The sequence below is a fragment of the Cuculus canorus genome, chromosome 6 (assembly GCF_017976375.1).
Source record: "Cuculus canorus isolate bCucCan1 chromosome 6, bCucCan1.pri, whole genome shotgun sequence".
Taxonomy (NCBI): Eukaryota; Metazoa; Chordata; class Aves; order Cuculiformes; family Cuculidae; genus Cuculus; species Cuculus canorus.
In genome coordinates this window covers 12,136,885-12,159,191 of record NC_071406.1, presented here as the reverse complement: position 1 = coordinate 12,159,191, position 22,307 = coordinate 12,136,885, and the positions used below count along the sequence as shown (strand labels likewise).

Here is a 22,307-nt window from a genome sequence, read left to right as displayed (position 1 = left end):
AGGGTTTAACGAAGAGACCTGGTTTAATGAGGTGCTGTGAGGCAACCGGGCAGCCCCGTGCCTCGAGAATGGCTGGAGGAGCAGCCCTATTGCAGCTCATTGCACCCCACCTCAGCTCCATTGCACCCCACTGCAACCCCATGGCACCCTCATTGCAGCTCTATTGCAGCCCCACTGCACCCCATTACAATCCCACTGCATCTCCACTACAGCCCTATTGCAGCCCAATGCATCCCCATTGCATCCCCACTGCAGCTCCATAGCCCCTCCACTCCTGCCCCGCAGTGCACGACAGGCCCCGCCCCTCACCGGGCCCCTCACCGCCCTGGCCCCGCCCCTCACCGCCCCGGCCCCGCCCCCCGCCCCCCGCCTCGAGGGCGGCCCCACCGCAGCCCCATCCGCGCCCCCGCAGGGGAGGGCAGGCCCCGCCCCTCGCCGGGAAGCCGCACGCGCGGGCGCGCGTGCGTCCCGTATTGCGCGCTCGGCGGCGCGTGGGACGTGTCCGCTACCCACAATGCCTGGCGGCGGGGGCGCGGCCGAGGGCGCCGCGGAGCAGGTAGCGGAGGGGGACGGGGCCGCCGCGGGGCGCGGGGTCTCTGCCTGCCTCCTCCCCTCGGCCCCGGGGAATGCGGGAGGAGCCGCGGGGGCGCTGCGGGGCTCAGGGGAGGGCGCTGGGGAGCCGGCAGCGGGCGGTCCCGGCGCTGTCACCGCGGGCGGGCCGGGCCCCTTCCGAAATCCATGAAGTAACGGGATGGGATGAGTTGGAAGGGACCGCAAAGTCCATCCAGTCCTGCCCCTCTGCCACGGGCAGGGACACCTCCCGCTGGGTCCAGTTGATCAAAGCCTCATCCAACCTGGCCTGGGACAGCTCCGGGGCAGCCCGTGGCAGGGCCTCCCCCCTCTCAGCAGCGGGATGTGCCTCTCTCCAAGTGCCCTTCTCCTGGGCACACATGGTTTTGTGTGGAGGTTTGCAGTGTAGAGCGCTGCAAGCCCAGCTAAAGCAGTACTGGCATCACCGCTCTGGCTGCCATACACAGGATCCGGCTGAAGCAGCTGTGTCAGACAGTGATAGACAAAAGGGTGAAATTCCCAAACCTTGGGATGCAGCTTGTTCTCTTCCCTTTGTTTTTAAGAGCCTAGATTCTCTTTACAAGATTTCTGCTTTATGGGAAGGATTATATGGGCCAGTGGGTTAGGATTATTTCCTCATCTGATCAAGCCTGATGATGTCAAGGTGGCTTTATTTGTTGTGTCCTTCTGTAGTGCTGTAGTTCATAATAAAGATTTCTGAAGGATGCTGTAGAGTGGAAAAACTGATGCAGCTGTCATAGCCCTTGAAAATGGAGACAGTAAATTGCCCAACGCTGTTATGTGCACTTGAAGCAAGCTTGAAGAAACTGTACCTTCGTTCTGCGTCATACAGCTGTGCAACTTGCACCCACTTCCCAGCTGTATGTTTTATGGAAGGTTATCATGGGATGCGGACACCTTGGCAAGCAAGGCCTTGATTGAGTCAGTGCTGAAGGGTAGCAGGTGCAGGAAGGCAGGCCAGCTGTTACACTAGATCTGTTTAGAGTCATTCAATGTTTGTAAAGCCAGACTTCTTTTAAAGAGTGGAAGTATCCTGAGCAAGCAATATTCAGAGGTCGCTTTAAAAAAAACACTTACTTGTAAACAAAATTATAAGAAAATGTCAAGTAGGCATAAAACAATAGCTGTCAGGTCACAAGTTGTAAGACCAATTCATAACAAAAGGCTGGAATGTGTACCACTTCCTTGGACTTTTCTAGATGCTGCCTCAGGGTCACCTACCATCATCACACAAGAGTAAATGAGATGATAATTGAATCTGTCTTCAAAAAATGTACAGAACACCAGTCTCTGGTTTCTGTCATCTAAGGTTTCTCTCTCATGGGAGGAAATTAAACTGAAGCCACATGTGATAATTTCTGCTTGGAAAGCAGTTTAAGTTGGTATGCTTCAGGGAGGGTGGAGCAACAAAGTAATGACCATTTCAGTTGACTCTTAACTGCCTGTGGCCAGCTTTTCTGTGTTCTTCTTTTCCATGAGTTCTCCCAGCCCTCATTTACAAGGAGGGCTGTGTAGTGTCATTGTGAGGGGAAATCAATAAAGATGGGCCACAAGTATAATAGATGCACATGTGGAAATGTAAGAATAGCATGAGCACAGAGTGATGCTTTCATGGTGAGCTCTCCCTGGTGGTCATCTGTCTGGGGTCAGAATCTACCTAAGGAAAGGGTAGTATTTTAGTTTTGATAACCCTTGTAGTTTTTCTGTGAACTTTTCTAGTTGCCTCTTGAATTCACCTAACGTTTTAGAATCAATGACATCCTGTGACAAGCAGTTCCACTGGCTAACTGCGTGTTTGGTGAGGACCATATGGTGCCCGTGATCCTAACGCTCCTGGTTGGATTTGATACTCCCAGTTCTGTCATAGAATGAGATAGCGAACCTGAGCCCTATTCCTCTCTCTGCATCTGTAATGGATTTATAGACCATGTGTAGTGAAACCATAGTCTTTTGTCTTCTTCAGGTATTTGATGGATAAGGAATTTTTGGAGGAAAGCCTATGAAATTTGTGATGGTATGGTGAATTACTCTGTGTAGTTCCAAACAGATGTTTAAGAAAGACATTTAAAGATAGTTGTAAAAGCACTACCATATCTTTAGTATTCTTTCTTTGATTTCTACCTGTATAAACATTCATAAAATTTACCACTTGGCTCCTTCTGAAAAGTGTTATTGTTTTGGGAGCCGAGTCAAGTAACTCTTTCATTTTGAGCATTTAGTAAACTTTTTCTTATATGAATACATTTTCAGTTAAGGCTGAGCATTCTGTTACAGTATGTGTATTGCACGCCTTTATACGTTATGTGTGATTGTGCAGTCAAAGTGTTTTTCTTCTGTTAGCTTCATTTTTTTCAGGTAGCTCTCTGATTCCTCTGTTAGGAAGCTGAGGAAAAAGTATGTATTTTCACTGAGTATGTTTTAAAACTGATGGTAACAAAACCTGGCCGACTGGAGATCTTAAGACTGTTCATCTAAACAAAATTTTTACCTTGTGTGATTTCATAGTGCATTAAGAGAATTGGCAGGTCTTAATGGAGGCTTATCTGCCATTAGGGAGCGTGATTTCTCTAAATATAAGTAGGAGTCTTGAATAAAGTATTTGGTTTTGTTGTAGGTTTATGCAAATATTTATTTACACGTAGAACAGACATAAGGATCTAAAGAATACCTCCAAAAGGGTTTTTAACCTTTGCTTCATCTGTTTTGTCCGTGCATACCTGCTGTTGTTAGTAATATTTACTCCATAGTTTCCTCTGATCGGAACCCTGAATGCTTCAGGAACACAATACAACACAACCACAGCTGTACTTCCAAAGCATTAAGATTTTAAATATTCCATGTAACAGTAGTTACTCTACTTTTACCACTTAAGGACAAAGATTGTAAATATCACTAGACTTACTTAGCGTATGAAGTGAATGATGGGATTCAAAGTTTCATTCCCCGAGTTACTTTATGTGCTATGCAGATGGATAATGTGTTTTTGCATTTTAAGTGGCTGAAATGATGAAACTTCCTCTAACTTCACTTAAAGAACATAGAAATATTTTAATAGTTCTGTTAGTCTACTGTTTACTGGAGTATCTTCTGAGTAATCTCCCTGGGGTGTGTCCAGGCCTTTCCAATAAGCATGCCCTCACAGAAAGAGCTGAAGAATGTTGTTAGCCAGTAAATACATTTATTAACTTTTTCTGTTTGTTCTTATCTCATAAGGCAGCTCAACATGAACTTTAACTGTCAAGATCATTTAAAAAGTGGACAGAACAATATTTTTCCTTCTGAGACCTGGCTTCAGGATTCCAAGTTTCTCCTACAGTGCTGTCCCTTTTCCTGAAACAGGACATGGAGCTGTGTTCCTTTCTTCACATTAGGTGCTAATGAAATTATTTGCTTCATAAGAGGAAATGCAGATCCATGAAATTACATTTTGTGCAAGTAAGTTAATGAGAAGTATTTTAAACTTTGCTGTCATATCATTATTTTTATGTTTATGTTGCTATAGCTCCTGGGAGTCCTTTTCAGGATTGAATTCCAAGTGATAGAGGTGGTTATTGTTGGAGTGTTGGAGAACCATTATAATTTAAAGCTCCTCTGCAGTTCTGTCGTGCTCTTGAGCTGCTGCCGTGGTTATATGTTTAGCAGCGTAGTTAAGAAAATGATCCATGTGCATTCCGTGTGAACTGTTTTTCTGGGAGCACGTGCGTTGACTCAGATAGAGATAGGTAAAAATTTCTAGAACTGCAGATCTAATTTCTAGAATGCTTCGCTACAGCAAGCTAACCTAGAGCAAGTCCTGAAGTTGTTTTGTTTTCTGTTTTTGTGTCCAGCTACCCAAGTGCTTTTTACAATAGGGAATTCTATAATGAGATGCTAAAATAACAAGCATACCTGATAAAAGCCCGGAGGTATTTGGCAGACTACAGGCAACAGCGGCTTCCGTGGCTGTTATGGTTTTGGTGAAAGTCTGGTTTGCTTCAGAAGTAAGATACAAGGCTACGTTTGGAATTTGTTTAGCTAATGTGATGCATCTCAAAGCAGGTTGAAGTTTGAGTGCTGATGAAGCTGGATTTTTCAAGTGGAAAATTACAACACATTTTCAGTGTTTTCATTGTGTTCTGCCTCTTTCTCCCTGATGAGTAAATACCCTTGAAAAACCTGAATATTGATTACTATTCAATGAGTATCCTTATTTTGGTAGTGGGAAATAGGGAAGGTGAGATTTCAGGGCAAAAATAGCACTGCCTCTTCTTCAGAGAGCAGCCATAGATATTTTGGGAAAAAATGGATTCCTAACTTTTCACAATACAGTCCTTCTGTTGCCAGGGCTTGTAAGCACCCTTAATGTCATAGTTCGAAAGGTGCTGTAAACATGTCAGTATTGCACACGAAAGCATATTTCAGCTGTATTCAGAAATCTGTTTTCTTTTGCAATTTGTAACTGTATGGAGCTTGAGTAGCATCGTCTGAGGGAGGCAAAAATCTGGTTTTTTTCATAATCTCTTTAAATGATGGGTGTAGTATGTGGTAGGAGTCTGCAGGGTGGTGTTAAGAGTTGAGGAAGTGTTTGCTTTTGGCTTCATATAAATTCTAGCAGTTTGCCACCCACTTGTCAGAGGACAAAGTTGTGTGCTGATGCTTAGCAGATATGTAATCCTTCTTTTAATGCTTGTCTTGCTGAACTTTTGTATGTTTTGATTTAACGTGGGGTTTGAAGAACTTGATGGTTTTAAAAATGCATCTTCAGTCTTGAAAGGCTGTCTGCAGGCTAAGTGGTTATACCGTTAAATGTCTGCTATAAATTTTCTCCTTTTGATTGAGAAATGTTAAAATGCCCAAGGTTTTCTATTTTAAGTGTCTATAGTCCACAAAGCTTTAATTATTATGCTTTGAAAATTAAGTACTGTAAAAGCACGTAGGCTTTGTAGGCACCATTTCAGTCTTCTCAAGTATTTGTGTAATACCAGTAGACACATTTTGCAGATTTAAATAAAATGGAGACCTAGATATGAAAACAGACATTTTACATTTAAAAATTCTATTCTGGGTTGGGAGAACTGGGTTATATTCCTTGCTATCCTGATACTTGATCTCCTATTTGACAATACATAAGTTGTATTTGTCTCCATCATGGTACTTAAGCACATACTCAAAACCACAGTTCCACGAAACCACATTCATATTATTGCTTGATCAAGACCTGGATCACTTTTCCATCTGGGGTGTCTTTACAGTAGGTGGTTTTCCTCTCTGGCTATTTTTCTTGTTTGTTCAGTCTATAATTGTTTTGCTAGACTAGAAGACCCAAATCTTGAAGGGTGCAAGTGCAGCAGTGCCACTAAGGTAAGTAATAGTGTTTCAGTCTACACAGGTATCTCTAGGCGAGGATTTATGGCAGTTCAAATACAAATATTTGAAAATGTGACATTGATGTCAGATACGCTGTGTTTTGTGGTTTGTGTAGACTGAAAGGTCCTATTCAGTTAGGACTCTAATCTGAATTACAGTTCAGAAATTTTCCCTGTGTCCCATTTTCAGGCTCTGCCTTGTGGATAGTTTGGGAAGTTTGATTAATCACATTTGACTCTGTTGTTGCTGCTTTTACTTTCATTCTGATTCCTCCCGATTTGTGTTTTGTTGTAGGTTGTTGTTAACTCTGTTGGCAATGTCTATGATTTTATCTGCTTCTGTGGTCCGTGTGAGGGATGGACTCCCGCTGTCTGCATCTACGGATTATGAACAGAGCACAGGAATGCAAGAATGTAGAAAATATTTTAAAATGCTCTCAAAGAAACTTTCTCAGCTTCCTGATAGATGTACTCTGAAAACTGGGAAGTATAACATAAAGTAAGACTTCTATATTTGCAACATCGTGGGTTGTGTTTGATAATGGGTTGTGTTTGTTAAAAAGTTAATGGCTCACATTAGAAGTGATTAATCGAACTAAGATTCGTTCTTAGCAGTATATATGTGTTAGAAACTTAAAATTGAGGAATTGTAGAAAGATGAGAATTATAGAATTGTAGAGTCATGAATTGTTTAGATTGAAAAAGACTTTTAAGATCATCAGGTCCAATGATAGAGCTGACAGTGCCAAGCTCGCATCTAAACCAGACTTGAAGCCTACTCGAAAGTTTGGTCGAAGTTTGAGTTTGAAATAGACAGTATTTTTATAAATGTCCTTGGCCTACTGGAAGTATTTCTTTGAATTTTAAGGTTATTTCTTGCATAAAAATGACCAGACTTGTTCTTCATAGTGCTAGTTCAGCTGGTATTCATTTGTTTTTTCTTTTTAGTCTACACAACTTTAAAAAAGTACCCAAATTCTTTCATAACCAAGTTATTTCTGAACACATGTGGTTAGGATATTATGGAATTAGGCCTTTTTATTGTACCTTCAGGATTTCTATTGACTTCAGAGAAAAAATGCTCTAAAACCCAAGCATAACTCAATAATTACTTCATATGGCACACAGGGAGTGACTTTTATAGTGTGAAGGCAGTGTGTAGCAAAGTCTTGAATGGTTGAATGGAGCCTGTCTGTCCTACTGCTCCGTCCAGCACTTTCACAACAAGGCTTTTTGTTTTCTCGTCATGCTTTTATGTTTTGACTTTTTTTTTTTTTAAGTAACTTCCTTATTTTTTTGAGCTAGTCAGTGTGATAGTGTAGTGTACTTGCATGACAACACTGATTAAGTGATAATTCGGGATATGCTCTTTCTTCCCTTGTTTGCAGCATGAAACTTGGATTATTCTGAAATAATTCTTTAAATCTGTCATTCACTCAGAGTTTTGCTTTGTTTGTGATTTTTCTCCTTAGTATTGGTAACCAGATGCACCATTGTGCAGTTGGTAATTCAGCTGCACTTCAGCTGAGCTAAATTCTGATTCTGATTTAGATATGCTATTTTAAATGAGGTGAGTAATTTCATCCTAACCCTTAGCAAACGCATAGAAGTTACAGTGGTGGAAGCTGTAGCATCTGTATGATCCTAGAAAGTGCTTGGCCTTTTCGATCTCCAGTTGGTATAGGTGTATTTTCAGCATTTCTCAGGATTAGACCAAGCACGGACTCAGTCTTTCCAGTTGATGTTTTTTTTAAAGCATTGACAGTAGTTGGCTTGTAAATTGATCAGCTTTTAGGAGAAACTTCTAAGAATGAGACATAAGGCTTAGTCAGGATGTCTTTTTTTTTTTTTTTGTCTTTAATAGTGTAAGATTTCGAAGAAATTCGAATGTGTCTTGAAAACATGAATGCTGTTTAATTAATTGGCTAAGTGCAATAGGGATATGTATACTGAAAACAGTCTCTTTCTAATTTCATATTCGTCTTCTCTGAAATTCCTTACAAGTATCTTTGGAGAATGATGAATCTCATATTCTCAGAACAGTTTTATTTTCTCACAGATTTTAGAAAGAACCAGCTGCCCTCCTCCACCTTCCTGAAGATAAGGTGTTTTCATTTCTTTTTTGTCTCTCTAAAGAGAAGTTTTTGTCATTTTGGGATGCACTGGATCACATATTCTGCATTTGAGATGGATGAAAAGCTATTACAGACAAAACTGCTGTGATTCTGTATCCCAAAGCTGTTATTTTCCATTCCATGTATGTGAGAGTGTGTACCTATGTATACATACACACACACATGTATATACATGCATACACAGATATGTGTAATGCAGCTTCTCGTGTGATTGTCCAATATGGTGCAAAACATTGCCCAGAGGTAATTTGTTTTAATTCTAGAATAGTGTTGTAGTTTTCAATGAACCTTAATTCCTTTGCTACCCCAGGTTTGAAATTTTGAATTTGTTGTCTCAATTACAGCTTTATAAGTTCTCTGGGAGTAAGCTATATGATGTTGTGCACTGAAAATTATCCCAGTGTCCTGGCATTCTGCTTCCTGGATGAGCTTCAGAAAGAATTCATCACTACCTACAACATGATGAAGACAAATACTGCTGTCAGGCCATACTGTTTTATAGAGTTTGGTAAGAAGCTGACTTATTTTTTTCCTTGATTCTCACACTAAGACAAATGAGTATTTAAATAGATATGCAATGTAATGCACATAAAACAAAAATGTATGAGGCGGTTTATGGCTATATCTCAGGTGGATTTAGAATCTGATTTAACTCCTGCTAGAATCAATAAAGAAATACTTCTGTGAGCATTAGATTAGGCTTCTGGAGTTTTATCTGAACTTGTTTACAATCTTTCTGTTCATTCCAGACCATTTTGGTTTAAGTCTTGTGTGACCAAATCTGGAGTTCATCTTCTCCTAGTTAATAATACTTGGAGTAGTTTGACATCAAACCTGTTTAAATATTTAACCTGTAAAGGCGTTGATCTTCATAAATTTCTCAAGTAAGAGATTGCAATTTTATGTTTTCTTTTAGCTGTGCTATAATTTTTGTTCGGTACGTGAAAGGGGAGGGTTTTTATTTATCTTATGATATAGCGAGGCATTTAATCTTCTGTCATGTTAGCTCCAAATACAACTAATCTCATATATACCAGATAAGAGCTGTTAGGGTTTCCATTAATATCTGTTGCTTTAATACTGTATGTTAGGCAGTTATTTTAAATATTCTTATAAAACACAGCAGAGCAAAAAAGAACTGCATTTTTAGTAATATGGGGGAAGATATTCCAGTTGGTTAATTCCTGTCTGTAATTCAGTCAGGCAATTTTTAACAATTTTTGTATAACATTGTTATCTTCCTCATGATGATTTCTATGAACACTTTTTTCCCCAACGCCTTCTTTGTTCTACTAGTTGTTAAATTAGAATGTAGCTCTATTACAGTCTTTATGTCTGTATAATATGGTATTAATTTACTCGACCTGAATATTTTGCAAGCACATCTCATACTCAACTAAGTTTATACTTGAACGCAGGAGTTAATTTTTTCATGATGATATTTACTAAACTAACAGAAAAGCCAGAATAAGTGCAGTAAATCTGTTGTAATGAATTCAGTCCCATGCAGTTAAAAGTGATTAGTTTATTCACAGTTATTAAGTAATTAGATTTCTACAGCTTAATTTTTTTTTTTTTACTGCAGAATAAATAGCGCGTGATATATTAGTCAAAAAAATGGAGATAGTATTATAAACTCCAAGCATTTCAAACAGTACCTTTCAATTTGTGAAGTCTATAGTATGTAAAGCTGCATGGTCTTGGATTATTTAATTAATTAAATTCCATAAGGTTATATCTTTTTTTGTTTTGCATTTTACACAGATAATTTCATTCAGAGGACCAAACAGAGATATAACAACACACGTTCTTTGTCAACAAAGATGAATCTTGCTGACATGCAGACAGAAATCAAACTGAGACCACCTTATCAAATTTCCGTGTCAGAGCTTGGTTCAACTAATGGGTTCGCACATTTATCTGTGGTGGAATATAAGGGTACTGGTAAAATATCTACAGGTGAGTTTTTTGGGTTTGTGTCCTTAAATGAGACAGATGCAGGGTAGTAGAATTAATCTTTGATTTTTTTTTTCTTTAAAAAAAAAAAGCTTTTGCCGTGATGTTCTTAAAGCATTAAGGTGCCATGACCTTCTGTGTAGTTTAGCTTAGATGCGTTGTCCTCTTCTCATAGTCCGTATCTTCCCAAGGCACTCAGAGAGAGCAATGGGTCTATTCAATGGACTGCATAAAAATAAGCAAATGAAGATGCGTACTTAATAAGATGATTTTCTTTCTTTTTCTGACCTTTTAAATTTATAAATAGATTTTTATTATTTCTGCCCAGTAAGACCCAAATGACCTAAGCTCAGAGAATGGTGTCAGGAGTTAGAGCAGCTGGAAGGAGAAGTATCACTTCTAGAAGCATCTGTGAGAGTGAAAATTCAATGACCTGTGCTGGCTAAAAGATGTACTCTGTCAAAAGATCTCCTGGCTAGTGGAAAAGGTTGTGGTGACAGAAGTGGCAATTGGTTACCTCTGAAAACTGTCTAGATTCAGCCTGTGTGAAAATTGACTGTATTTTTCAAGTTGTCTATGTATCGGGAGATGAGGGTTTTGTCATTTTTCTGAGCAGAAGTGTTGGAAGATCCTATGGGTCTAAATTAAAATGTGTCAGGACCGTTTGCCATTTTACTATGAAATAAAACTAAATAATAATTGTCAGAAGATCTAGGATTTTTTCACCTGCCTCTCCAGAACTTGTCTTACAGAACCAGTTCTGTTGTCCTCTTTTCTGTCCATGTCAACTGCTTCTGTGTTTCCCCTGTTTTACTTCTAGTTTTCTTCTTCCTCTGACTTCCACAGAGGTCCCTGTTCAGTTATCAGTTTCCTTCCTGCTGTAGATACTCACTGTCAAAGGGCTATACATTTTGAGAGGTTTACACTTTGCTCCTTTTTCAGCTCTTCAAATTTTAGGTGCTATTAAATAAGTGTCTTTTGTAGCACATCTGCTAATAGTTCTGTAAATCTTCACATCCATCAGTTCTTTCCACCATTGAAAAGAACTTTCTTTGGATGTTTGCTACCAACTCAGTTGGCCAGTCTTCGAAGTTTCTCCTTTGCTCTAAGGACAAATTCTCGCAAAATGATGTGGTTTGCCTAGTGTAATTTCCTGAATATTAAAAAATATGGCTCGCTATAAGTGAATTAAGTTGACTCACATGCAGAGGTAGGAATTCAGGTGGACGCAAATCTTGTTTTGTTACACAGGACAGCAGAATGTCCCTTCCAACCCAAACTATTCTTTTCTGTCATGCGTTAGTTTTGGCTCTGCTGCTGAAGTGTTGTCTGTCACTTGCTTATACTGGTAGTTGGATGTGTATCTAAGGTCCAGACCTCTTGTATTGCTAAAGGAATTAAAAATAGGAGCTGTTTTCCTTTAGTGAAAGTTGTTCTCTGTGAGGAGTAGGGGTAATTATTAACGTGTGAAGCAGAAAGATTTTGCATAGAATTTTGCTTCAGAGAGGAAAGTAGGTGTTAGCAGGCATTCGAAATAGGGTGACAGCATGCTGATGTGTGATAGTGTAGGTAATTATTTGGTTAGGATGAATTTACTGTTTTGTGACCTTTTTTTCAATGAAAGATTAGTTCTCAAATCAAAGTTACTTTTTGCTTGGTGATGAATGCAATTTTTTTGTAAAAGTTTTTATTTTTAAATAAATATCCTTGCAAGTAGTGCAGTTTCTCACATTGTGCAAATTTCCTAATTATTTATTTAAATTTCAACATTTTAATTCTGAATTTGTGCTTTGTTTGATTGTTGGCTCGTATGAGAGAGTTTTCAATATGGCAGTTATGCTCTTTCTTAAGATTTATGGATGTACCGACTCAAGGTCTGCTGTCCTGTACCCTGCTTTCTCTGACACTCCTTCTTTCCTCGGGTTTTGGCTTTTTTTTTTTTTTTTTTTTGTTAATTAGGTGGCTCTTGTTACTTAGATGGTAATACATTTAATAAGTCCTAGAGAGCTTAATGACATCAGTATGAAATGTCTTTTAGAGCTTTTGAGTTTGTTGTCATATTTTAATAAGCGAAAAACTTAATATTTTGTGATCCTTCATCAACTTTCGTGATTTAGCTGACAAGATGCTTTAGTTTCCCCTCGTGTTTCTTAAAGAGGTGTTCTTAAATACTGTTAACAAATGATGTTTTAAAGTTCTCCTGATACATGGGGAAAATGAGATTGATTGGAGAGATCTGCACGGAGAGTGAAGTGAAGTGACTCCACCAGTTAATGAAATGCAGTGACTTTTGGCTGCACATTGTCACGTATGCCTTCAGCTTTTTGACACTGTTTGGATGAGATGGTTTAAAAAAAACCCAACAGAACAAAGCAACCATCTAGGAGTCACTGAAAAATAATGTTTTGGTGTGCAAATAGCATATCTAACCTTAACTGAGTGATTGCTGGTTGCGGTCCTCTAATATGCACTATGGTTAGAAAAGCAGTGAGCTCTGAAAGTTAAACATGGGTTAAGTTTTGTTTAAAAAAAAAAAAATACTGGTAACACTATTAAATTCAGCACAGATGAGTTAACCAAACTAATTTTGTGTTCTATTTTTAAGTTATCACACACTCATAATTAGACAGCCCTGTCTGCTTATCAAAACAGCTTTTGTCATTTCTTCCTTAGGTTCTGTAACTTCATAAATTGTTTGGAAATCCTTTTTCCTGAGTCTGTAAAATGCAAGCAACCAGGATTGACACCCCTCTCTATTAATGTTACAGTTAATTAACCTCATTGTTCACATCTTTACACTTCGTTGATTTGAACAGGATGATTTAAGTATGGCTCAGCAGTCCTATTGTTTTCCCAGTGTTGCCTTGACTGTTAAGAGTTTTGCATTGTTTTTTTCATATTTGCTTTCTGTTATTAATTGTGGAAAGGGAGCATAATGAGGAACATGCACAACTGTTACATACTTGTGACCCTAGCTAAGCCCAAAAGAGAGGGTAAGCATGAAAGCAAAACGTGTTTTAATTTTAATATGTTTCATAAGAGACTTGTAAGTGCTATGTGGAAGGACTTTGTAAGGTTGTAATACAGATACTGGCTTAGTTTCAGAGCAGTCTTCCTACTTCTGTCTTTGGTAGCACCCACTGGCTGTATTATTTAAGGTAGGGACTGTAATAGCTTTGCATCATAGTGTTCCATTCAGCAACCAAACTAAAGCAGTCTCAATAGCTCTGCTAATGCATTAGTGATGAAAAAAAAACAGTGGCTGTTGTGAGAGGAGCTTTTAAGTACGTAACTTACTAGCTGGCTACTAACTGTAGGCAAATTTCACTAGCAAATGCATCGTTTGCCATCAATTTCCTGCCATATTTGAGCAGCTTTCAGTACCATACTGAGTAAACTGAATGCATTACATTAAAGACTAAATACAATAAGACAATTTTGTGTGTGGTTTGAAGGAAAGTATACTTTTGGTTAAACTTTGTTGAAATATTTAAAATGTTCCTTTTTTTTAGAAAAAAAGATTGATGTCTTGTGGTTTGCTTCAGTAATCCTTTCTTGAGCTGGAAGCCACAGAAAAATGAGATTATTATTTTACTGAATTTCTAAAGACATTGATTTGACCTTTGATAACTGTTTTTGATCTTGTACTTGCAGCTCCTCATCAGCGTCTGGAACCTGTGACTTTGCCAGGGATCATCTCATTTGTACTTAGTCTGTTATGTGGGGCTTTGAATTTAATTCGTGGCTTTCACGCCATAGAAAGTCTTCTCCAGGTATGGTACATGTTTATGAATTCAGGAGTTATGCATCAAAGCAATCACAATATCACCTCAGAATATGCTTGTTGTATGTACTAAGTCTTGCCAGTTTTATTTTCAGAAATAGTGTTTGTGAGGTCAGACCTCGGTTTCTGAACCCCATCTTGTTTGTGGTCTGTGAGTCCCTCTTGAGTGTGATGCATCAGTCATTGAGGCTGTGAGTTTCAAAAGCAGTAGGTGGGTGGCCGACTCCTTCCCTAGGTACCTTGGTAGCAGTGAGTATGTGAACATAATGTTCTGTTTTCTAAATTTATGCCAGGATATGAGACATATAATGTTAATAGATGTGATTTAAAAATACTTGAGAGAAATGATGAACAGCTTTGGAAATCTGGCCAGTTTTTTTTGAAAGGTCCACAGAACAGGAATCTTTTAACAGGTTTTGTAGATCTGTTTTTAAGAAACCTTTTTTTAGTTGCTGTTTATTTGTTATTAGTAAACTTTCTGAAGTAGGATGCTTATTTATCTTTGAGTGCTGAAAGGTTCAGTGTAAGAGAGGCTGTAAAGTGATTTCTTCTAACTTTGCCCCCCAAAAAACACCAACCCTCTCACCAAACAGCCCACCCAACAAACATTTGCTTCCGTGAACTCTCTGCTCTGACCCTCCCTGGAGCCAGCTGGTTTCTTTCTATTCCATATCTTGTGCTAGGTGCATTCTTATTGCCACAATGAAAAGAATACTGATTAATGATTTCAAGCAATTCAAGGGAATATGATGGCAGTGCTTGCAAGCATGGATAGAAAGTTCATGTGGATTAGCACAAAAAAAAAAGCTTTGTTTAACATTAAATGACTCTGCTGTAGTGGTGACGGAGGTAGAGACTGAAAACCCAGTGGAATCCTCCTGCTTGGCTAACAGATAATGTTTGTATTCAAACATATATCTGGACTCTATAACTGCAATGCTTTTGAATATTTTAATTAAACCTAATGGATCTTTTAGGGAAGTAAGGTAAAGATGACCTGTATTCAAGTTGTCATACTTCATTATTGATATATGTAAAGATTTAATAAAGCAGTGATGTTTAACATCTCAGTGTTTCCGGAAGAGTAATGAATAGATGAACAGTGTTAAAGTATTCCAGACCAGGTCCTTCTTTTGAGTTGCTTTTAGTTTGTTTATTAAAGAAAAAGCAAGGATGAAATATTGAACACACGTCTCTACTTCATCCTTAGTTAGATTTTTCTGTGTTACACACAATTCTCTCAGTTTATAAGTAGGAATGAATTTAAAGTACACTGTAGTACAGATAGTACTGAACAGATTCTGCCACTTAGTCTAATGTTTCTGGAACTTGTTTTGTTACCTTTCCACTGCTGATTTTTTAAAAAGGAGTGCCAATATTCAATTAACCAATTTAACTGATGATAGGGTAGCCAGTTAATTTTATTCTGTATGTTTTTATGGCTGGAGGTAGGAGATGGCTGTACAGATGGAAGATGTATTTTTATTTCTGACAAATGAGGCACACTAAAAATCCATTAAAATTTCTCTTACTTTATTATGGAAAAATCCACAAAGATTAGGGAGAAATAATCCAAAATGTGATTAATGGAACTTCTGAGAAGTCATTCAAAGCTTCTCTCTGAATTAGCGTTTCCTTTATAAACAATGTTTTTATTTGATGTTTGCGGAACTTCATTACAATCTGTAGCTGCACTCCAGCAAATATACGGTGTCACTGAGGTAAAGATTTACATACGCTCTGGGACTGTACTGCATTGTGTAGGGAAGTTTTATGTGCAGACATACAAATTTCTCCTTAGTCAGCACTGTAGGTGCAGATGCTTCACACTAAACGTACTCTGGGCAGGAATGAGTGGTGATTCCAAATGGACCACATTCACCTCAAGATGAAATTTGGTTTCAGGGAAGAATATTTGCATGAGTACCCATTGTTTTCCTGTGAAAGTTTGTCACAGATGTTTCTTGGAAATGCAGTTAAAATAATCACTGAGCATGAAATTTTGTTCTGTGCAGCTCTACGGAAATGGTTAACAAACCGTTTCAGTAAGTTAGTAGGATTTTTTTTTTTTTTTTTTTTTGCGTTGGGTTTTGAACACATAGGAGAAATATCTATCACTTGATGTAAATTTTTCCGTAGTTTCCTTCAAGGAAACTTAATTTTCCAGTAGTCTCTGATAAATTAATGTGCTTTTGTTTGTTCCCACTGCACTGAAGGCGGAGCTGCCTGCGTTATTTGTGTGGAACTTTACCACACCCTAGTGGCCAGGTTGTCTCTGTTCCTTCGGTTTTGTTTCCATTTTGCAAAGCACGATTCTGCAAAGTTGATATTAAAGGTCATTACCAGTGTCTAAACAGAACTAGACCTGAATTTTCAAAGGTATCTGGAGAAAGTAAGTACCCAATATTAGAGCTGAACTGCCTTTCATGTTTTTGAAAATCTCCACATTGGTTGTTCGTTGTGAATAAACATTTTGGTCAGATAGCAGATCACAGTGGATTTTTTCCAGACATATAAGTAAGCAATGTTTAGTGCTAACTGCTTTGGTTTAGCATTGTATAGGAATCATTACTGGCTTTTATATGAGACTATTGTGACATTCAATAATGAATAATCTTCCTACTGTAAATATCTGATATTTTACTGAGACATTGTAAAACATGCCTTTTTCTTTTATTTTCACAGAATGAAGGTGAAGATTTCAGCTATGTTATTGCATTTTTTCTTGGAACAGCAGCCTGTTTGTACCAGGTGTGTTCTTCTGCCTGCCTAATTCGCTAGAGTTTAGAAACGCCACCCAGTCATGCATAAATGTCATCATGTTTTCTTAAATGTCACAGATGCTTGAATAGGGCAATTATAAAAATAATTTTTATTCTGTTTTATTTTATTAGTCATAAACTATCATGCAGTAGATTGATAGAAAGAGCTTCTGTTTGCTGGCATTTTTCCTTCAGTTAGTTGACTAAGAGATTTGGTATACTTTTCTGTCTAGAGCTTAGAATTTATCTCTTAAAGTCACATGGAGTTTATATCATTCCCTTAAAGTAATAGTTTTATAGTTCAAATAAATCTGAACATCTGAAGAAATGCCTTTCTACTTCCTTTGGGAAGATTTGAAGTAAGTACGGTAATATCTAGACCCTGTCCCCCAGAATTTTCCTCACTTTGTACATAATTGTACATCTTCCTTCTCAGAGCTTTCAGCCGCTTCCCACTATATTTTCTTTCTCCTGTCTGAAGTTTCACGTTACGTTTCAGATCTATAGATTTTCCATTTCTGCATCTGAATTTGACTTTCCCATGTAATTTGTAGCAAGTTGCTCTGGTGCCTTTTGGCATTTGTTGTTCAGTGACGCTACTGTTATGTGTAGCTCTAGACTATAATGTCTGCCGTGCTTAATGGTCGTTATTACAACTCTTTTTACTTTTAATCTCCTGCACATGGAGTATGCAGTTTCTACTTCTTTCCATTTGCCAATGTTTAGTATAATGTCAGGGTGTAAAAATAATGTCTCAGGATTTTCCTTTTATACCAGCCTTTCTATCAGTCAGCCTTTTGTCCAGGTTACCTGTAATCCCCATTCTCTGTATCTCTAGGAAAATGTCACAGTACAACTTCTGTTATTCACCACATGTTGACTTTTCGTCAGCTTCTGCCTTAAGTAATTCTTCAGATTGTTGTTAATTTTCCATGCCAACAATCTGTCCTGTATCAGATAAGGTGGAGATCCTTCATTCCCTTTTTTTTTTTTTGTGAAAATACACAAAATATGCATCATTCTTCCATCCTCTGCCAGGTTGGAAACCTTATTCTTTATAAAGTATTCATGTCTGTGAGTGGAGACATAAGGACATGTCTTTCCCCCACTGTCTGACTTGAGTCAGAGAGAGAATCTGTGCATTTTGGAATGTGGTCTTAATACTCAAAATGTATCTGTCAAGACTCTGGTTCCACGCCCTCTAGTGTGATTCGTACAATATGTAACTGGTCATTTTTCAGAACTATAAGGGCTGGCAGTTCTGTGGCGTGTCATAGAATCATAGAATAGTTAGGGTTGGAAGGGACCTTAAAGATCATCTAGTACCAACCCTCTGCCATGGGCAGGGACGTCTTTCACTGGCTCAGGCTGCCCAAGGCCCCATCCAACCTGGCCTTGAACACCTCCAGGGATGGGGCAGCCACAACTTCCCTGGGCAACCTGTGCCAGTGCCTCACCACTCTCATACTGAAGAAATTCTTCCTAATGTCTAGTTTAAATCTGCCCCTCTCCAGTTTATACCCATTCCCCCTGCTCCTGTCCCCACAAGCCTTTATGAATAGCCCCTCTCCAGCTTTCCTGTAGCCCCTTCAGGTACTGGAAGGTCGCTATAAGATCTTCTCTGAACCTTCTTTTCTCCAGGCTGAACAGGCCCAATTCTCTCAGCCTGTCCTCGTATGGAAGGTGCTGCAGCCCTCCAGTCATCTTTGTAGCCCTCCTCTGGACCCATTCCAACAGCTCCATATCATTATCCATATCCAAAAGAACATGTCCTGATATTCTTTTGCCACTTTTAGAGTTTGGTAGGTCAATTCTGTATGTTGCGTGATAGCACATTCGTTCATAAGGCTTCCTTAATCTTGTGCTCTCTTGTTCAGTTAATAACGACATAGTAATGTGTTTCTGGTTTCCAAGAAAACATTTATAAACTAGGTGTTCAGGCAAAAAACAGGACTTAAATGGAACAGGATGTTTTAGGCTCATTAATATTCAGCGTGCAACAATGAAGAATGTAGTTTGGTCATCATCACTGAGAGACAGCAAATGCATAAACTAAAGTGTTTCTGTGCCAGCTTTCCATTTCTTATTTGAAATGAAGCTCTTTGGACCAGGATGAGCATCTTCACAGTCTAGCTCTAAATACTAAGAATGCAAGTGAGAGTAGACAGCAGCAAAAAAATCCTCTGGTACTTTTGGAAGTAGTGTGTGGGATGTATTGAGTGACCAGTTAAGGCTGCAGGCACATATCTATATGTATCAAACTGAATAATAGTATTTAGGCTCACTTTTATATTAACATCAAATGTAAAGCTTTAGGGAACTTTTAGCAGCATTAAAGTAGAAACTCTTGACTTGTAATTACTAAAGGGGTTTTTTTTTATGTTTGGGGTGATTTTTTTTTTTTGTGCACTTGAATGTGCCATTTTCAAGGAAACTCTTTAAGTTATTCCATTTCTAGTTTGTGGTCTATTTTGCATATAGAATTGTGAATATTGCAATGCTGATGAAATAGCAATGCTATAACTTTCACAGGGTAACATAACTAAGATTAGGAGCTCTAATATGTCCAAGAAGTTGAGCAGTGCCTGTTCCAGTTTGTCTAGAACTAATGTGTCTACTGTTCCTCCTGGTTTTTAATCTCTCCTGAAGAAGAAAATGTACAAAAGTAAGAACTGTCTCACTTGTACCCAAAGTGCGGTGTCAGGAGCTGAACTTTCAGTCATTTCTTAATATTTATTAAAAATAAAGACATAAAAATCAAAAATAAAAATCTTCTCTGAAGTAGCAGAGGAGCCTTCTACATAAAAGCTTGCTCAAGAATTGCTGTGCTAACGCTTCTCTTCAATAGAAGAAAAAAAGGCCTCAGGAATTTCATAGCAGTTGTTACAGTAAGGTGTTTGAAACAGTGTTCTGGCCTTTTGACTGGTGCACTGTTTCCTAAGTGTCTTCTAGCATCAAACCCAAAGTAATGAAAAAATAAGGAAATCACTTAAACCTTCAGTAAAATTCAGTCATTTAACATCACATTGCAGTAGCATTTTTAAACTTCTGTAGTGTTATTAGTTTTTAAACCCTTTATGTTTATTAATCATTTTGATGAAGCATATCCTGTCTCTTTATTTTAGTCTTGGAAGGAGCTACATTTCTTCATATGTTGTCAGTGGATGCGATAACGCTAGCAAATTATCTGACTTCTTATTGCTGAGATACTCGTACCAACTAATTGCTCTTTTAGGTGTGATTTGTGAAACTGTCAGCCCAAGTAGGTTGCAGTTGCTCTGCTGAAAGTGGCCAAGGAGGTTCAGAGAAACTCCATCTAGATTCTGAAACACGCAAGTTACTTAGCTCCAGTTTTACTTTGCTGTAGAGGGAGGACAAACAAATCTTACTGATATCGCCAGTACTTCAATCTCTGAAGATATGTAGATATTCAGAAATCATACGTAGTTTTGTTAGTCTGAGCCACAGTTACAGTGGAAATGCTCTTTGTAAGAAGGTGGTTAAGTTTCGAATAGAATACAAAGTAACATCAATAAGTGGCATTGCTTCCTTGTAAGTATACAATGCTTTTGCCCTTTCTTAAACGTGGAAGTTTAAGATTCTCAGACTAATAAAACATGGCAGATGCCCAAGAAGAACAGAAATGATGCTTAGATAATCTGATGATGAATGCTCTTAAAAATTTTGTGTGAGCATGGTTATATATCCACTGCAAACAGATTTGGGATGCAAAGTGAGCCCAAATGATGTTGCCTACCTTGAAGCAGAACAAAAACTTTCTTCATCAGATGGAAAAGACTAGAATCCAGAGGGGGCAAACAACTTGTTGTGAAAGTAGTTTGAACAATTGCAGAAGTAAAAATAATGTCCCCATTATTTTGCTCAGGAGGAACAGAGTGTACTTTGACCAGAGATTGCCAGGAACATCCACTTTCCTTTGTCATGAGCCACTCATTATTGCCGGTTGTAATTGATTATTGTAAGAGAATTCCTCTCAAAGAGAGTTTAGTGGCAGCAGAGGTGTGACCTTGTATTGATACTGGGTACTTCTCACCCTTCCATGACTGCTAAACCGACACTGTTCTTACGTGTTTGATTTAGAGTTGTACTTGTTGTGGGTTTGTAATTTCTCAATGACCATGTAGTGTTTCTTTAGAGGAAGTTACTTTACACATCTTAATATGTTGGTTTTTTTTTTTTCCTTCCTGACAGTGTTACCTGTTTGTCTACTACACGGGCTGGAGGAATGCCAAATCCTTCCTGACTTTTGGGTTAATTTGTCTGTGTAACATGTATCTGTATGAACTGCGCAACCTGTGGCAGCTTTTCTTTCATGTGACTGTGGGAGCGTTTTCTACCTTACAAATTCGACTGCGACACCCACAGGGAAAGTCCCCTGATTACAATGTCTAAGTCCTGGAACAGTTAGAGGCAGTCTTGTTCCAACAGTTATTCACTCTCAGGAATGTAAAGCTGTTCTCCAAAGGAAGAAGCTGTCTGGATGGGGCTGGTTGGTTGGCTGGTTGTTTTTTAAATAAAGAAATTAAGATGCCTGTGGACATTTTTCACTTGATAGTTAAACTTTTTTTTGAAGAAGAAGAAGGAGGAAACAGAAGAATAGGGGACTGGAGGAGGAAAATGTATCCTATCCATGCAGTGAAATGTATGTAGGGACACCAAGATTTGGGAATTTGACTGGTGGCATAAAAAAAGCTTCATTTGAAAATATGTTAATGGAAGGAATGTACAGATTATGTGTTCTGCATATCATGCAAACTCTTCACTTCCAAAATTGATTTTGCCTTTGTGAGGCAGTAGGGGTAGGCTAAATAAATAATTATTAATAGTAATAATAATAATGCTATTGCATATTAGCAAACTAGATTTGCGATATGTAAGATTAAAATTTGGAATGTTTGTTTCACATTGACATATATGTGAATGTTTTCTTAATTAAAATGTAACCTGGAAACAGTGTTTCTAGGGATCAGCTTTATGGCACCTGGGGCCCCCTGTTTAGTGCTATAGAAACTTTGATGTTTTTTTTTTTTTTCTGCCACTTAACCCAGGATTTTTGCACGCTTCCTCTGTTTAAACTCTGGAAAGGTTGAAAGGAAATGGACTGGTGAGTAAATGAAGTGACTCGTACTTGTTGGACTATTGTTCTTCTTTTTATATAATTTTAGAAATGGGTGAGTAATTAGCTCAAGCCTGAGATAAACAAGTGATGACAGGAAAATAATAAATCAGTCTTATTAGCTGATACAAGAGGGGACCAGGGATTTTGTTTATTCTCCTGACTTTATGAGTGCGGGTATAGAACTTCTGATCTAGACCTGTGTTTGAGAGAATTGTTGTATACACCTGAAGCCTGTGAATCAGCTAACAAACCCCAAACACCTAGAATAGCAGCCGTATAGTATCACCGTCAGTTACACTCTGTTATTTTACAATTATATGACAGTTATTTATGATTGTTCATATTGTACAAATAGATACATATAGGTAGATTTTTATATGTGACCTGGAATGATGTAAGGGTTTGCTGAAACACTGGTGGATGTGGGAGGGAGAAGGCAAGCTTTAATGGCAGAGAGTTTGCGGTGCTGCTTTTGGTGTTGGGTTTGGGGGTCGACAGAGCTTTGCTGTGCTATGAAGTGTTACCCGAGGCAAAATTCTTTGGGTACTTCATACCAAAATGTTACGTGTTTCAGTGGGTTATTCAGTATCAGAT

General features: G+C 38.4%; 1 protein-coding gene across 1 annotated transcript; it reads left to right on the top strand.

Moving 5' to 3' along the window:
• Nucleotides 1-402: 402 nt before the first annotated feature.
• SEC22A (SEC22 homolog A, vesicle trafficking protein) lies at nt 403-22,098 on the top strand. Its single transcript, XM_054069479.1, has 8 exons — nt 403-556; nt 3,805-4,026; nt 6,232-6,435; nt 8,416-8,579; nt 9,836-10,030; nt 13,682-13,800; nt 16,497-16,562; nt 20,786-22,098. The coding sequence occupies exons 3-8, from the start codon at nt 6,254-6,256 to the stop codon at nt 20,984-20,986; spliced, it is 927 nt and encodes a 308-aa protein (XP_053925454.1). The 5' UTR covers nt 403-556; nt 3,805-4,026; nt 6,232-6,253; the 3' UTR covers nt 20,987-22,098.
• Nucleotides 22,099-22,307: the final 209 nt, after the last annotated feature.